Raw genomic sequence first — 18,524 nt, forward strand, 5'->3', positions numbered from 1 at the left:
CTTTATTAAAGAACAGACTGTTCATTACTTTTGCATCACCATTCCCTGGATCTTTTCTTTTTGTGCACTTCCAGTTAGGAGTTTCCAGGCCTTTTGACCTGGGATGAGCAGCATAATTAGCAAAATATCCAGGGAAAGGTTCTTTCTTAATTACAGCTGATTCCACAGGAGACAAGCTCAGAAATCCCAGTGCAGGAAGTTCAGGCCTCGTGTCTGCACAGCTCCAGTGTGTGCCTGTGATGCCACTTGTTGCCTCCAAGGTGTCTTCCCAGCACTCCTCTCATCAATTAATTCAGGAATTTGAACTCTTCCCGAGTCAGAAAAGCATTTGATTCTTTGGAAAGTCTCCAAGCGCTGGGGTAAGGCTGGGATTTCCAATAAAACTGATTAAAGAGGAATAGCATGAGGTTGTGGCATCTCCAAAGTGCAGAAATGCACCCTGCCCTAGCACAGGTGGATTTGTCCCACAAAGGGGTGAGTTATTCCCACCTCATCCTGCACAAGTGGGGTCCCTGCTCTCCTCCCTGGGGCTGGGGCAGAGCTGTGTGCACACAATGCTGTGCCCTGGGCTCTGGGATGGCCCTGCTGGAGCAGGGAGGTGCCACCAGATGTGGTCCTTTCCAGCCTGAGCCATCCTGTGACTATCCCAAACATTCCTGACTATTGCAGATTCCTTATGCTGATGCAGAACTGAACATTTTCCTACAGAAAAATATTATTATATCAACTTCTGTATTATTTAGCACTGCCCTCTCGGTGCCTTGAAAGGGTCTCTCTTGACTTTGGGAGGTAAAATCAAACACCACAGATGTTTTTTATCATCGTTCTGTTGAGTGAGGAGCTCACACTGCAGAACTTTGAGAGCTTCTGTTCAGCTTCAGGAATTTGGAAGGAATTCTGAACTTCATGATGAGGATCATACCCCTGGGTTCTGATTTAGCTTGGGAATATTTGTGTTTTCATCTTTTTATTGATGATATTTACCCTCCAGCTTAGCAGGTTTGGAATGCATAATGACTTAATTTACAGGAATTTGGTGTTTAAGTGGACTTGGGCTTTTGTAGCTGGGAATAAAACAGAATTCCAGTGGGACTATTGTTAGTGGGCATGGGAAGGGCTTGTTTGCTTGTTTTTACCTGTGTTTTGGGTTTACTGCGTATTTTTGGCCTTTCTTTTGGGGTTTGGAAGTTTGTTGCCCTGTATTTAGAAAAAAAATGCATCCAATTTGTCTCATCTGCTATGCTGCACTTGTGTGTTCACACTACATCCAAGGAGTGTGGCTGAGGGAATTAGCCAAGGGATTTCCCAAAGCAATCCCAAGAATGCAGCAAGTATTTTTCTAAGCAAAATAATACCCTTTTTTTTTTTTTTTTTTGACATGTTCCAAGGCAAATCCAAAAGATTTCAGCTTCCTTACTCAAGAAGGTGTCCCTACCCATGGCAGGGAGATTGAAATCAGATGGTCTTGAAGGTCCCTTCCAACCCAAACCATTGTGTGAAATTTTAGTCTGTTTGTGTGTCGGCAGGAAATTTTCCATGCTGGGATTTCATCTTCCTGGCAATTAGAAATCATTCAAGGTATTTAATTGCTCTGTCCATTCATCATGGAAATGAGAGGTGCTCAACTACTCTGTCAGCCCTGAAATGACAGCTCTGCTGTGATTTGAAAGGGGACATTTCAATCCTTTTTTAGTGGCAGCTGAACGTTCACCTCGTGATGAGCACGGAGGGATCAATGAGCAGCTGTGGCACACAAGGTTATCCCAAGTTCACAGCAGGCTCCGTGCTGATTGGCTTCCAAAGTCAGATACATCAGGAGCAAGGTCACCGACAGGATCTGGTGACAGCATAAAAAATAAAGCAGAGCTGAAGTCATTTGTTGACAGCAGCCCCTGGAAGAGAATTGTGCTTTATCACCTCAGATTTGGGGCTTCGTGATGTGACCTTTCACATTGTTGGACTCCTGTTTGTAGCCTTCCCTTTTCACTTGGAAAATGATAGAGTTCTGCTCTTTCTCCCCCATTGGCATTGAGGTTTTAGATAGAGCAGAGAAGGTGGTTTGAAGGGAATCTGTTAATTAAATAATTAGGGTGGGAATGTCCCAAAGCTGGCCAGGTGGCCACAGGAGTGGGATGGTGGCTCATCTTCCCACTGCTGTTACCCTGCACGAGTGAAGCCTCCAGTGATTATGCCCTACTGTTAATTGCAAGCTGTTCCAGCTAAAATCCTGCACCTTCCAGGCCTCCCTCCATAATCCAGCCAACTCTTTTCCCATAAAGTCGCCCTCAGCCAAAGGTTGCACACGCCCAGGGACTCTCCGGCAGACAAATGTCACATTTTATGGAGGGGGCGGATCCTGCTCATCCATTTCCCCTCCAGGCCTTTCTAAAAATACCCTAAACCTTAACAAGGAGCTATTTTAGAGGAATTATGGTCATGGATAGGCATGAGAAGCTGATTCTGGCAGGCTTGCCCAGGTTGGAGTTGCGTATTCCTTACTCGGGCACGTGGTGTTGTGAGGCAGTTGGCCATGGGATAAACGGAGAGCATCGGGATTTTGGGACCTCCTGGCTTGGGATGGCTGCTCTGACTGGGTTTATAGGAGGAGAACAAGTGAAGACATCCTTATAGGAATGTTGATCTGTGCCTGAAGTCACTCATTTCAGGCATTTGCAGCTTAACAGATCTGATTTCATAAAACCTGGCTGGGATTTCTCTCCAGGGACCTTTAGTGATCCTGCCACTTCCAATAAACATTTATAGAAACTGCTGCCAGCCTGTGGATATGAGAATCTCCTAGGAGAGACTTCTATCTTCCAAAAAATCCTTAAAGACACCAAAATATTTACAAGCAAACCTCACCCAGGAGAAGATGGATAGCAAGTGCCCAGCCTTGGGAGCTGGATTGCAGTGCCAGGCGTTGGCTTTGCACCCTCAGTAGGGATGTTTGCTATTGCCCCTTGGAAAACTGTTCCCTCTGGAGCCATGCTGGGATTGGGAGCAGCAGAATGCTGAGCTAGAAGTGAATTTTGAGAGCTGAGATGGAAGTGCAGCAGGTAAAGGCTGGCCCAGGCTCCCACAGCTCGGGGGCGGCGGCGCGCTCTGCTCAGGTTTGCACCTCTAAGAAATTTCCGTTTTTTCGCCTCAAAACCTCCAGATACGAAGCCGAAGCTGCCTTCTTTGCCAACCTGAAACTCTCGGATTTCAACATCATCGACACCCTGGGAGTCGGAGGCTTCGGGAGAGTGGAGCTGGTAGGTGACCTCTTCTTCTTTGTGTGGCATCCTCATACAACTGCTGTGTTAAAGGCTTCATTTTCTTTGTTATTACACCCCAGTAACCCCGAGAAAAATGATCTGCTGGGATTATCTAGTGAAGAAAGCTGACTTACATTTCCTGAGACGTAAAAAATGTACCAATAAATGCTTTGCAGTAGCCAAGAAGGATTTATGTCTTAGGCTGAGAGATGAGCACACATCTCATCTCTCTCTTAAGTGGTTTATGGCATTGATTTATTGCCTTTTAAAAACAACCTGGAGAATTGGGTGAGTGCTGGGATTGGAAGAGCAACCTAAAATCTTATTTAAACAGATTCAGAGTAACAGCAGAAAGCATCTCCTACACATTTTTTATTCAGGTCTAGAGTGGCTGCACTTGGTTATCCTCAAAGCTGAACATTCAGCGCCTGACTCGTGACAATACATCCCAGACAGGGCCTGTTTTTGTGCAGAACTGCAGAGAAAAGACAAAAAGCGAGCCTGCTTTTTGCTCTGCTTGGAGCTTTGGAGCTCTGTGGTCTCCTTTAAAGCAGAGCCAGAGCAAGAGGCGAGCTGTTTGTAACACCAAGGCAACACAAAACCTTGGAGTAGGAAGAGGGAGTTGGGTTACACCACGGAGGAGCTCCGGACACCGGACACTCGTGCAGCACGTCAGGAACTCCTGCAAGCCCGGGCAGAAGGGGAACAGAGTTACTGTTGCCACCACAAAACCTCAGGGAAGCCTCCACTCCATAACCCTGTGGGAGCTGAAGAATAGTAAAATGGGCAAAACGAGGTGTTTTCGGTGGTTTTTTGTGATGTAAAGAGGAAATTCGGTGTGCAGAGCCCAGCTTGCTCTTCCCTGTAGTTTTATTCCTGACTTTTCCTGGCTGAATGTGAAATCCTGTGGAGGAGAGAGCGTCTGTGGGAGCGCTGGTCCCTTCCTGGGGTTTGGGGTTTAATGTATGATTATTTTGTTTATGAAGATTTAATTTATGAGTATTTTGAAGGAGTCATCTGCTGAGGATGCTTTAGAGCAGGAGGTCGTGTTCATCTTCTCATTTGAAGCCCCTTCCTCTTCTCCTGACACCAAGGATTTGCCTCCTAAATTAACATCTGACTTCTCCACACTGTAGGGAGGGACCCACCAGTCTGGGGCTTGGTTTGAGCCTTGTGAAGGTTTTGGCTTCATTTTTAAGGGGTTTTGCCAACCTCAAGGTGCTCCTGGGGAGGTGCATGGTTTGTCTCCATGAGGGGTTGCTGCTGGGACCCTCACCAGAGCCCGTGGCCAGGTGACATGGCCAGCTTTAAGGTGACAAAAACTCCACCCTGGTGATGTGTGACCCTGGCCCAGGAGAGAAGAAGAGCAGGAGGTGCTCTGTCCCTTCAAGGTGTCACCTTGAGTAGAAATATTCCATTCTGAGCAGATATTCACACCTCAGAAGCCTCCAAAGAGCCACCTGAGGTGGAAAAAAACATTCCCAGAGGTTTTTTTTTTCCAGAGTGGAAAATGAGCAGGAGAATGCTGGATAAGCTCATTTTTTGTAGCTCTGAACTGCACACAGATAAAACATATTTAAAAGTATAGTTCAACACACCAGATTTTGTTGTTTTTTCTTTACCACAGAAGGAAATTTTGCTACAAAGCCAAGAAAATATTCCTTTTGTCAAAACTGAGCCTGGAATCGCTGCCTCATGCTTCCACATCCTCCATTAAAAATATGATTTATTATTTCAGGCTAAAAATGTAAACTATATCAGAGGAATCAGCTCTTTTATTACCTGAATATGGAAGTGCAGGAATGTTCCTGGAAAACATTCCCAGTTTTTGTGCTTTCCAGGAGTAAAATGGATCCAAAAAAGTGAAGGATGTGGCAAGGAAAAGGGATTTTAGAGCTTTGAGCATGAGGCCTCAGAATGTCACCACTGGAGAGGGCAACTGGTGGTGGCTTGGGGCAACTGGAATGTCTGGGGCTGGGATTGGCCAAGAAGGATTAACAGTCCCATTGGATGTGGTTTTCCAAAACCTCTGGGAATTTTGGTGCCTTGGAGAAGTCACCTTTTCCATGCATCCATGCACAAGGATATGGCTTTTAGGTTAGACAGCCTCAAATAGAAATTATTTTCAATTCCATGGATATTACACGTGGAAATCCCCTTTTGTCTTGCTGTTCCAGGCAGTTGTTTTTTTTTTTTTCTGTATCTCAGGAAAAAAATTCAAAGCTTTGGAATGAGTGGTTTTCACTCAGTTTTTTGGTGGCTCCCTGGTGCCTCTTCCAACATCCTTATGGATGCTCCTCTTCATCCCAAATTGGGCTATGCAATCAACTTTTATCTAGGTTTTCCTTGAAGGATAAACCAAAACCATCCAGGGTTGGAGAAACCACAGCAGATGGCAGGAGCATGCTTTTTGGGATGCATCCACTCCTTTTTACAGCTCAGCCTCCCTGCTTTATGGCAGCTGAGCATCTTCTGGGGTAGGATCCAGGATTAACATCAGGAAAATTGGAATTTCAAGTGCCACTGGGATAGGGAATGTCACCTTCATGTGACAGGGATGGAGGGCAGGTGTCCCCAGCCCTCAGAAATCATCTTGGCTGACCTTTATTGCTCTTAATTTCCTTTTCACTCAAGTCCTGTGCTCCTGAGTGTCTGTTCCAGGTCAGTTCTTCTGAGTTGAAATCATTTTTGACAGCTCTGAAATAAATACATTGGAGTAGCTGAACATCCAGGATTGGAGTAATTTTTAAATGGAATTGGTTCCTATAGGTGATGGCTGAGCACAGAGAAACTAAAAATCACATCCTTGCCTTCTGCACTCCTTCTAGCTTCGTGGTGGCCCCAAAAAGCAAAGTTCCTTTGCAATATGTGGATTTCTAAAGACACAAATGAAAACATGCACATAGAATGTCGCAGCCATGTTTTGTGGGCTCTGTACGAAGTGGACACAATGGAATTTTTCAGCTTTATTAGTGTTTTAAGAGAAATCTCTGACCCCAGCTTCTGAAGTGCAATTAAATCTCTTCCAGCCTCCAGCCTGTGTTGTAAACAAAGCCATTAGTGAATTAATTAGATAATGAGAAAAAACCTGATGCAATTGTCTTCTGATAGGCTGACAGATGCAGAATCCAGATATTTATTGGTGGAAATGTCCAACTGTGTCTGATTTCCAATTCCCAAGATGGCTGCTTTTCCTAGGAAATGCAAAATTTTTTATTAGAAAGATCATTTTTCTCTTGGAAATCTCCTGATTTTGGGGTTTAATTGACTAGAATTGTCCAGGACCCCTGGGCTAGATCCCAGGATCCCTGAGGTTGGCAAATCCCTCCCAGCCCATGGAGCCCCAGCTGTGCCCAGTGCCCAGAGCACTGAGTGCCACCTCCAGCCCTTCCTGGGACACCTCCAGGGATGGGCACCCCAAAGCTCCCTGGGCAGCCCTGCCAAGGCCTGAGCAGCCTTTCCATGGAGAAATTCCTGCTGCTGTCCCAGCTGAGCCTCCCCTGGCCCAGCTTGAGGCCGTTTCCCCTTGTCCTGTCCCTGTTCCCTGGCAGCAGAGCCTGCTCACCCCTCTGGCTGATTTTGGGGAATTCTCTTCCCTCCTGGGAGGAGAGGAATCCTCAGTTCAGTAGGAAGAGCAGGCTGTGCCCCCTTGCTGGGCCAGGAGCAGTCCCTCTGTGTGTGCAGCAGTGCAGCTGTCAGGATTAGGAAAGCTCAGCTTGCAGACTCTCAGCAACAGCTGCTGCTATTTTTGTTCATTCCACCAGAACGAGCTGGAAACGGGGAAAATGCAGGACCTTGGAATGCCCAGCAAACAGGAGCACTTGGAATTCAGCTCCCAAAGTGCTGCTGTTGGGTCAGTTCTTGTTTAATGTGATGGGAAAATAGCCATGTTTCAGCAGAGCATGGATTTCTGGTTCCTTTCTATTGGAAGAATTCCACAGGAAGCAAAATTCCCATGGAAAAACATCTTTGTTGTTGTGGAAATACATAGGGACAAAGAGAGAAAGTCAAAGCCCATCCCATTCCACCCTTGCCATGTCAGGGACACCTTCCACTGTCCCAGGCTGCTCCAAGCCCTGTCCAGCCTGGCCTTGGGCACTGCCAGGGATCCAGGGGCAGCCACAGCTGCTCTGGGCACCCTGTGCCAGGGCCTGCCCACCCTGCCAGGGAACAATTCCCAATTCCCAAGATCCCATCCATCCCTGCCCTCTGGCAGTTTGAAGCCATTCCCTGTGTCCTGGCACTCCATCCATTGGAAATATCCTGGAATGTTCAGTCACAGAAATTAATCCTTCTCTGGGGCTTGTTGTGCATCCTGGTAAATATTCCTGAAAGTTTCCACTTTCCCAAGCTCAGCTGGGATTGCATCAGCACGGGAATTGCTGGAGCTGCAGACTGTGTATCACACACACAGGGATGATTTATAGGGAAGGAGGAAGGATGAGAAACACACAACTCTTTTTTTCCTCTTTTCCATTGAGCTCTGGGTTTCATCTCCCTCAATAACCATTTTCCCAGCCAGCCTGAGAAAGAACCAAGGTGTAAAACCATATTTATTTCTGTGTAAGTGTTAAAAACTAGACAAAAATCAGGCCTGGAGTGCTCTGTGTGTCCTGGGAACTGCAGAAGTTCTATAAAGCAAAGGAAGGATTTTGGAATTGTTCCAACAGGAGGAATTCCTCCAACAGGAGGAGCCAGCTGCGATCCTATGAAACAAGGGCATGGAAAAGCCAGAGAGGCTGCATCCCTCCTTTTTCCCTGCCCATAGGATTCCAGAGTGGTTTGGGTTGGAAGGGACCTTAAAACCCATCCCATTCCACCCCTGCCATGAACAGGAATACCTTCCACTGCATTTATATATATATATATAATGTTGCACTTACATATATAGATAGATAGAATATAGATGCAACATATATTTTATGAATGTTTTATATCTCCAAGTAAAATAAAACCATTTTTTATTCAATAATTTTTCTTCCGCCTTCTGAGCTCAAACCCAAAGTCCTTGTGGTTCCTGTGGCTCCCTGGGCTGGTTTCCCCATCAGGATTGAAAGACAGAGTGTCCTTAGCAGCCCCTTCTCATCTTCTCAGAATTAATCCTGTTTGGTGTTTTTTAAATTAAAAATAAAAATCCAGGTGACTCCTATACTTTTTTTTTTCATATTTTGGAATGAGATTGGGATTGGACATGGAGGTATTTTTGTATTAATTAACATAACATGAATACTAAAATCTATTATTGGTAAAAATAATAGAAGTGACCTGGGGTTTCCCACCTTTATAGCATAAAATAGTTCTCAAAGTCACCTCATTTGGCAGAGAGCAGAGCAAGGAGAGAGCCCAGGCAGGCTGGAAAATGAGGAAAAGCCTCATTTTCCAGGTGATCCAAAAAATAGCCCTTGGATTCTGTACCTGGACAGCTCTGGTTCATCAGCACTTGTACTGCAAATTAATTCCTCTGTGGTTTCAAATTCCCACAAATCCTCTGCCTTGCAAAGGACTGGGAATGGAAAATGGATCTGAATTCTCTGGTGGCATCAGGTCTAAGCATTGCACGAGCTAATTGCAGCTGCCTGTTCTATATTTAATATAATGATAATATTAATAATATATTAATATATGTTTAATATAATAATAATTGCTGCTGCTTTTTCCATATTTAATATTTGCAACAGTGAGGACATCCTCAAACACCAAATAAACTCCCTGCCTTCTTCCTCCTGTGAATTTCCTTCCTTGGACTTACTTGGAAGTGTAGAAAAGCAAGTGACTTCCCCAGGCTCTCCATCCCTGACAGAATAGTAATTAAATTTTTTTAAAATAGCCTTTTTCATGAGAGACACAAAATTTAGGTGATCAAAAGCCGTGGTAATAAATAAGGGGACATACTGGGATTTATTCCCAGCACACTTTGTTTTGTGATATTGGAATTTATTCTCAAGAGTCTCCACCAAGTTGTTGGGTTTATTTTCACACTGATGCATGGTACAGATTAACATTAGGGAAACAGGAATTTCAAGTAAATTTCGAGTGCTAAATATTAATTTTTTTATTGTTTGATGTCTATATCTACCAAGAAACACTTGATTTTGCTGCTTGGAGCTGCTTTCTTGATTATTTTTATGGACAACCTAACATTAAAAATACAGACTGAAAGAGAACAGATGTGATCTGGAGAATCTGATGGGAATTTGCAAATGCTTTGGTATGAAATAATTTGGGGGGCAGTGGTGGTGCTTGTCCATCACCACATGGACTGCTCTGGTGGAAAGCCAAGAAATCTGGATTCCCAGCAAAAGAAAGAGGGATAAATTCTCCACAAGTTTATCCTCAGTCCTCCCAAATTTCAATTATTTTTTGGTTTTAAGTTTTGGGAGATTCTGCTCAGATTTCACCTTGATTTTCATTAGGTCTTTGCTTCCTTTGTGCCACCTCCCTGCTCTCCTGCTTGATTCAGATGGGATAATATCCAATATTTCATCCAAACAGTTAAACTGAAGCCATTTATTTAAAATGAGACTTTAAAAAAAAAAAAAAATAGAAACCAAACCCTAATCCCAAACCAAAAGTGGTTTTATCACTTTTAGTTGGCCAAAAATGCAGAATTTCTTTGTGCTTTGAGCTGTAGTAAAACCAGGATAAGGCATAATGGGGCAGCAGTGATGGGGAAAAATGTCCCACTTTACTTTTTGGACATTGTTTAGGTCTTTGATGTGTTTCTCTGAAAATAAAATAGCAAACAAAACAAAGATGATAATCAGGAGGGTGAAACTCAGTGTGAAAAACCAGAGAGGAACTTTGCAAAAACAAAAGTTTTATGTGGGCTTGGAAATCCTTGGGGCTGTGGGGAATTAGAAACCACAAATCTAGCTTATATATATAAATAAGTTTAATGACAAAAACTTTGTCCAGAGATGGGGGGCCTCCCATTTGTTAGACTTTAAATCATTTGTGGTGGTGATGTTGGAAACCTCTCTGTCAACTGAAGACCAACCTGTTGGGATTGATTTCCTTAAGATCTGTGTATCCTTTTGAACTTGAGGCTCCCAATTTGATTTCTGGGGTTGCTGGGGATCCCATCCCTCCTGGTGTTTCCCTGGGGATCCCATCCCTCCTGGTGTTTATATGGGGATCCCATCCCATCCCATCCCATCCCATCCCATCCCATCCCATCCCATCCCATCCCATCCCATCCCATCCCATCCCATCCCATCCCTCCTGGTGTTTCCCTTGTCCCTGAACTGCAGCAGAACAAAACAGGTGGACAAGAAACTGTTCAAGTTCAGGGTGTGTGGCCTGGGAAAAGCCCAGGGGAAAGTTTGGATAACACTCCCAGGAGCATGGTGGGATTATTGAGGTGTCTGAGGGCCTGGAGTTGGACTGAATCATCCTTGAGGGTCTCTTCCAACTCAGCACATTCCATGGTTCTACAAAGGTGCCATGTCTCATATCCATCCACATTCCTGCAGCAAAACAATATAAGAAGAGATCTGACACTAAATCCATTCTGACTGTGTGAGTGTTGCCTCCTAACCCTAAAGGCAGGCTGGGTTCCCTCTGGCAGAAGCCAAATTCCTACAAGGACAGCAGAACAGAAGCTGCCAGATGGCACCTCGTGCTCGACAGCAGGGCAAGCACCTCGCTGGAATATTGTTATGAGCAGCTGCTGGGTGAATTGAGCAGACTTGGAGGCCTGGGAGGTCAGCAGTGGGGTTTCTTTGAGAGGGTTGGCCAGGATGGGAAGGGTGGCTGCCTTCCAGCTGGCTTTGGGATAGGGAGCTGTCCCTCGGGATGGCTCAGGGTTCAGAAGTTGCCAGGGTTACCCCGAGAGCAAGCAAACAGCTCCTGTCAGCCTCAGCTTGAAGTGCCAGGCTAAAAATAGGGGGCAGAGGCTTAAGGTGAGAAGCAAAGCTGTGAGCAGGGAAGCCAGGTCTGCTCATCCTCTGCAGGCATCCCAGCCCTGCACTTCCCAGCCAGAGCCAGCACAGGTGGGGTGACCTGGAGGAAAGGGGTCTGGGGAAATGGGATGTTAGCTGCAACATCTCCTGACCCCAGAGCAACACCCACATTTGGCTTTTCCCTAAAAAACCGTGGCATTTCAGAACAGCTTTTTTCACAGCAAGGCACGGAGTCAGGAAGCTGGACCATGACTGGAGAGGTGGGAGGAACGCCTGGGAGGCAGCGGGTGGGATTGCTGGCAGGGAGGTGGGACTCCAGCGGGGCTGTGGCCTGTGTGTGACCCCGGCCTGTCCTGCCGTGCCCAGGTGCAGCTGAAGAGCGAGGAGGCCAAGACGTTCGCCATGAAGATCCTGAAGAAGCGGCACATCGTGGACACGCGGCAGCAGGAGCACATCCGCTCCGAGAAGCAGATCATGCAGGGCGCCCACTCCGACTTCATTGTCAGGTACCACCCTGTGCCCCGGCGTGCCAGGGATCCCCCCAGGGACCAGCCAGCAGGGAAAAGCCTTCAGCCCACACCTGTGAGGGAAGGGAGGTGTGGGGCAGGAGGAAGCTGATGGGCAGAGCTCGCTGGTGCTGCCAGAACGTGCTTTTGGTGGGAAGGGACCTTAAATCCCACCCAGTGCCACCCCTGCCATGGCAGGGACACCTTTCACTATCCCAAGCTGCTCCAAGCCCCATCCAACCTGGCCTTGGGCACTGCCAGGGATCCAGGGGCAGCCACAGCTGCTCTGGGCACCCTGTGCCAGGGCCTGCCCACCCTGCCAGGGAACAATTCCTAATTCCCAATATCCCATCCAGCCCTGCCCTCTGGCAGTGGGAATTCATTCCCTGTGTCCTCTGACCCAATTTCCTCTCCAGCTCTCTTGGAGCTCCTTTAGGCACTGGGCTCACCATCAAGAATTTTTACATACATATATGTATTTATCATGACTTGGCTTTAGCCATGCTCAAAGTTAATTTTCCTTTTCCTTCCCAATTGTGGAGTTTTCCTTCCCACCAAGGGAAGCTGGAAGAAGGCAGGACTTCATCCTTGGAAATGGCACAGTGCCATGACAATGAGCAGCTGGGCCCAGCATTTCTCTTCAGGGAATATTTGACAAGTCAAGTTCAGCATCCCTGGGCTCCTCATAGGCAAACACAATACAGCCATCTCCCTGCCCCAAATCTAAGCACATCTCTAGGGAATAAAAGGGGTACCAGGCTTTTTTGGCTCCACCCTAATAACAACATTCTGTCTCAAGCTGTGCCAATGAAATATAGGTTGGATATTAGGAGAAAGTATTTTACAGAAAGGGTGATGAAGTTCTGGAATGGCTGCCCAGGGAGGTGGTGGAGTCACCAATCCTGGATGTGTTAAAAACAGACTGGATGTGGCACTGGGGGCCAGGGTTTAGTTGAGGTGTTGGAGCTGGGTTGGACTCGATGATCTTGGAGGTCTCTTCCAACCCTGTGATTCTGTGAATTCCCTGGCTTTTCAAGGACTGTGAGGACAGAGAGGGGGTTCTTTCAATGCTGTAGCTCAGGATGGAGCAGTGGGTGCTGAGGATCCCTGGAGCCACCTTGAAGGACATCCCAGCCAAGGCTGCCTCATCCCAACCTCAGAGATACCTGGAAAACGTCTCTGCCTTAGGAGATCAGCCCTGCTCCCAGAAATTGCTCAGGAGATGCAAACAAACCCAGGGTGACACCAAACCCTTGGGATGAATCCAAAGGGAAGCACGTGGCCAGGTGGGGCACTCAGGGGGTGTTTCCATCCCTGGGATTCCCCTGGAGCCAATGGCTTCTCCTGTGATTCATGGGTGACAACTGGAGCCTGACACTGCCCAGCTGCCATTCCCTTCAGGAGGTGCTCTTGGATCCAGAAACATTCCTGGTAACCCAGGCTGGAGCCAAATATTCCCTGAGGGCCATGGCAGCCTCTGGGTTTTGGGAAGCCTGAGCTGTTTTGGGATGAGAGGGGAAGTGCAGGGCCAGCCAAGCCACCACTCCCAGAAATACCCACTCCTAAATAGAGCCTGACCTCCAAACATTCCTGAATTGAGCCAGTGGTATTCATGGCTGATAAATGAAATTCCCACTCCTCATCCTTCAGCAGGGAGGCAGGACAAGGATTTTTTACCTGTACATCTTCCCCTTCCATATCCTGCAGTGTTTCCCACCTTTTGCAGCAGCAACCATCCCTGAATTATATTTAATATCCCATGGAAACCCTGCTCTGGAAAGGTTTCCAAGTCACAAAGTCCAACCTTTTGCTATTGCTAGAAAATATTTGATTTATCAAACTTGATTTCTGCTTTTCCCCTCTTCTCCTCTTGCCCATCCACAGGGATTTGAAGTTTTCCTATAGTATCTATCCTAAAATTATTTAACTTATTTATTGTTTATTCAATAACTTGTTTATTCCATTTCTTGGACCCTCTAGGATAATTTTTTGTGGGGGTGCAATGGGCAGAAATTTGGATATTTCAGTAGATTCATTCAGTTTTGAGCTGATAGGTGAAAAGTGGGTTTAAAAGAATCTCGGAGCAAGGACACAGCCTCTGGGATATTAGAAAGGGAAAGACAAAATTCCTGAAGAACTTGGTTGTTTTTTAATTCATTGTGTTTGTTAAAAAGTCTTTGAAGAATAATTGGGTTTGATTATTAAAATAAATTAAAGCAGGCAAAAGGAGCAGGAGAGGCCAAGTGTCACTAAATAAAATTGACTTTTACATAAACTAAAACTCAAACAGAACAAGATGCTCTGACTTGGATCAGGGGCCAAACAAGTGCAAATATTTCAAAGAATAAGAAAATAAATAAAGAAGTTATTCAAATATTGTGTCATTTAAACTTAGGAAATAATGTCCTTTCGTATGTCTAAACTTTATGCTTCCATGATAGCTGATAAATAATATTTGATTTATTTTTTTTTAATCTGTGCATTTTAGGCCAGATTTAATGTCCATAAAATTTTCAGCAGGGCTGCCTTAATTAGGGAAAGTATTTTGGTAGTATTTAAATTACCAATTAAAACCATGAAATTACATTTTGGATTCTTGAAGTTTTCTATAAACTTTAATAGCAATTAAATGTGTATTAAGATAAATGATATTTTGTCCAAGTGCCAAGAAATAAGTGGGGGGATTTTTGTTAAAACCATCAATATTAGATTTATTTAATGGCCAGTTATAACTGACCATTGGTTTTATATAAATAAAAGTGGATGTCTTCCAAAGAAACCAAATCCTGCAGTGTCTTCCTGCTGATCCATCCCACAGCTCTGTCAAAATAATGACTGGGATTATCAGGGAGTTGCTGGAACCTCCAAAACCCACCTGGTTCCATTTCCATCGTGTGGCAGCAGCTCTTGAATTTTTCACTCCTGCAATTTTTAATTCCTGAATTTTTAACTCTTGGAAACTACCAGGAATGCAGCAATTGCACCAGGAGTCACCCTCAGCAATCCTTCCTGCTGCAGAAATTGTTAAAATTATTATCAAAAAATGACAAATTATTTGCAAAAATTAATTACTTAAATAATTACCAAAAAAGTTTTTAAAAAATTAAAATTACTGTTTAAACTATCTGCAAAGATATCCACACCCTACTGGAAGCTTGAGTGGATAAAGCCACACGTGGAACAGGAAGTACAAAAGCAGCTGAACATTAAAATCAAATAAAAAAAAAAGAATTTCTGGGTTTTTTCACCATAGTTATTTAATATTATGAAACATATCTATAAACCAAATTAATGTAATATCATTAGAAAATTAATGTAATATCATTAGAAAACCCTGTTGAGCACAGAGCATGGATTTTAGAGCACAGTTCAGAACTCGAGGATAGGTTCACAAAGCCTGGCCCACCCCTTGAGGCAGTTTTTCCTCCACACTCCTTTCTGGGAGGAAAAGAGCATTTCAGCTTCTTTAAACTCTGTCAAACCAGCGAGTTTCGTGCTTTGCTAATGGATTTATTTGTGATTTTCTGCTTGCCACCCTCAGGCTCTACAGGACGTTCAAGGACAGCAAGTACCTGTACATGCTGATGGAGGCCTGCCTGGGGGGAGAGCTCTGGACAATTCTCAGGGACAGGTGAGCTGGGACTTGTCCTGCACAGTGAGATGTTTTAAATGGCAGAATTCCTGCTAGAAGGGTTGGAAGGGACTTAAATCCCACCCAGTGCCACCCCTGCCATGGCAGGGACACCTTCCACTGTCCCAGGCTGCTCCAAGCCCTGTCCAGCCTGGCCTTGGGCACTGCCAGGGATCCAGGGGCAGCCCCAGCTGCTCTGGGCACCCTGTGCCAGGGCCTGCCCACCCTGCCAGGGAACAATTCCTAATTCCCAATATCCCATCCAGCCCTGCCCTCTGGCACTGGGAGCCATTCCCTGTGTCCTGTCCCTCCATCCCTTGTCCCCAGTCCCTCTCCAGCTCTCCTGGAGCCCCTTTAGGCTCTGAGCTCTTCCTGGAGCCTTCTCCTCTCCAGGGGAGCACCCCCAGCTCTCCCAGCCTGGCTCCAGCCCTGGAGCATTTCCATGGCCTCCTCTGGACTCACTCCAGCAGCTCCAGCTCTTTTTGATGTCACAGTTTTAAAATCACAATTTCCCATCTCAGGGCTTTTCCCACCCCTGTGTTTGCAGCCCTCCCTCTCTGAGTGTGAATCTCAGCTTTCAGTTCTGCCACATGGACACTGCAAAATAATATCCATAAATATTTCCTGGGATTTATGGCCCAGCCAGGAGTGAGAGCAATGAGCAGGAGGAAATCAAGAGCTGTGAAGGATCTGTTGGCCCAGATATCCCATATTACATCACGGCTGCTGATTCAAGTGGGAATCAGAATCCACACCTTGCCAGGAACACTGATCCATTGGGATTCAGCAGTGATATGGGAAAAAATTAGTTAGGAAAGCATGCATGCCCAAAACCCCACAGTCCCTGCCTTGGACTGTTTGGGGTTGCTGGGTGCACATGGGATGTGCCCACAGAGCAGGACAAGATGCAGGGAATTGTAACTCTGGAATAGCCTCATCACTGGAACAGAAATATATTAAATTTGGAAAGATTGATCAGAAAGATTAAATTGTCTTTTAATTCCCCAGAACAATTTTTTCTTTAGTTCTTCCTTTTCCCAGCAGCCTTTTTCTAACTGAAACAGGAACAAGAGCAAAGTTAGAAGGTGCTGGGTGGGATTTTTCCTGATTTTTTTTTTTTTTTTTTTTTTTTTTTTTTTGTCAGAGCCTGATAATTCTATCTTTAATTCTCTGCTGCCATCTAGCTTAGACACCCTCCTGGTCTCAGCCAGCCCCCAGCAGGAAGGGGGATGTGGTTTTCTTTAGAAAACTTCACAAACAAGGATCCAAAGGTGCAGTTTGGAATCTGCATTAACTCTTCAAGTCCCAGCAGCTTTGATTTTTCTGCCTTTTGTCTCAGTTAGGAACATTAATACAGAACTTATGTGCACACCTCAAAAGAGTTTTAACACTCAAAACCCAAAGTTGTGATTAGAAAAAAATACCTTTTTGCTTACAGGACAAGGATTTCAAAGTTTTATTTCTAAATTATAGAATAAACCTTAAAATAGTTTCAGATATTGGAGGCAAAGAGGCTTCTTGAAAAATGCAAATTTAATTAGATTGAGATACAAAAGTGAATTTAGCACCAGGAACTTTCCCGGTGTTAAAAAGCTATTTTACTGCAGTGATAAAAGTTTTAACAGCAGAATGAATTCCATGGGGAGGGAAACCACTTCCCAGGGATTCATCTAATGGTTTTATCCCCTTTTCCCTCCCTCCTTCCCACAGGGGTTCATTCGAGGATTCCACCACCAGGTTTTACACGGCGTGCGTGGTGGAAGCCTTTGCCTACTTGCATTCCAAAGGGATCATTTATAGGGACCTCAAGCCAGAGAACCTCATCCTGGATCACCGAGGTTATGCCAAGCTGGTGAGTGCCAAAAAAAAAAATCCCCCCAACTCCCCCACAGGTCTGGGAGAGGCTGAGGAGCAAATTCCCCCAACAGGGTCCATCAGGGGATGCTGGGAGGAGAACAGGTGTTGTCATCACCACCGGGATGTTTTCCCAACTTCCAGCAGGGCTCAGGGGATGGCTGAGCTGAGAAATGCTGACTGTGAGTCTCAAACTGCACCAAGGGAAACAGAGGTTGGACATTTATGGGTATTCTCAGTTCAGTCAGAGAGAAAGGAGAGTTTCTGTCAGAACTCAGAATGTCCCTCAGACATTTTTGGAGGTTCCAGGCCCTGGTCAGAAGCATTTGAAACCCTGGCAGGCAGCTGGAAACAGCTGTGATTTTGGATTTGAACCATGGAATGATTTACCAACTTTGCAGGACAAACAAGAAGTCACGAAAGTTTAGATATTATAGTAGAAGTAGTTACAAAGTAGGAGGAAGAATTTTTGAGTGCTGTACAGGGTGTTTTAACACCTATACAGGGGGGTTTTTACTTTATACATAGATGTCAAAAGTTTTAAGATAAAAAAATTTTTAGCCAGTCCTGTTCTTCCTCTTTCTTCTTCCTTACCTCCATGTTTATAATAATATTAACACTTACAAAATTAGTTTAAAATTAAAAAACACCATTTAATATAAATCATAAATATTAAAAAACTATAAATATTTATCACATAATATACCATACAAAAAATAACAACAACCAAAAACAAAAATAAAAAAGTAAAAAAAAAAACAAAACACCAAAAAATGTCAAGAGTGTGTGTGCCTTTGCCTAAGCTACTAACCAAACCGCAATAACCAAAAAAGACAATCTTTTTAGATAACTTACAATAAACTACTTTAAAACCAAACAACAAAAATCTACTAAGCCTTTTTTTAAAAGCACAAGTTAAAAGAAAAACTTTTCCACCACACAGAACCCCTAAACCAAGCCTAAATTCTGTCAAGTTTCTAACCAGGCTCTAGCCTGATTAGGAACTCTCCTTTCTCTCTGACTGAACTGAGACTACCCATAGATATTAGGAAAAAGTTTTTTACAGAAAGGGTGATGAAGTTCTGGAATGGCTGCCCAGGGAGGTGGTGGAGTCACCATCCCTGGATGTGTTAAAAACAGACTGGATGTGGCACTGGGTGCCAGGGTTTAGTTGAGGTGTTGGGGCTGGGTTGGACTCGATGATCTTGGAGGTCTCTTCCAACCCAACCCAGGGATTCTGGGATTCTGTGAATTCTGTGATTCTGGCTTGGGATTCAGGTCCATGCTCCTGGAATGCTGAGCAAAGAGCATCAGGAGAAAGCCACCCATCTGTCATGGGTAGAAAATGACCCGTTTGCGCCAGAACTCAGGAGAG

At 44.9% G+C, this 18,524-nt stretch overlaps 1 protein-coding gene across 2 annotated transcripts in view; it reads left to right on the forward strand.

Annotated features, from left to right (window-relative positions):
* The window catches only part of PRKG1 (protein kinase cGMP-dependent 1), a 379,974-nt gene that overhangs the window by 350,951 nt on the left and 10,499 nt on the right, over positions 1 to 18,524 (forward strand). For both annotated transcript variants that reach the window (XM_021537071.3, XM_021537070.3), the window contains exons 10-13: positions 3,158 to 3,254; positions 11,525 to 11,664; positions 15,206 to 15,295; positions 17,006 to 17,147. In XM_021537071.3, the coding sequence (XP_021392746.1) occupies positions 3,158 to 3,254; positions 11,525 to 11,664; positions 15,206 to 15,295; positions 17,006 to 17,147 (469 nt within the window). The remainder of the gene's footprint in view (positions 1 to 3,157; positions 3,255 to 11,524; positions 11,665 to 15,205; positions 15,296 to 17,005; positions 17,148 to 18,524) is intronic.

The sequence above is a fragment of the Lonchura striata genome, chromosome 6 (assembly GCF_050655825.1).
Source record: "Lonchura striata isolate lonStrDom1 chromosome 6, ASM5065582v1, whole genome shotgun sequence".
NCBI classification, from domain to species: domain Eukaryota; kingdom Metazoa; phylum Chordata; class Aves; order Passeriformes; family Estrildidae; genus Lonchura; species Lonchura striata.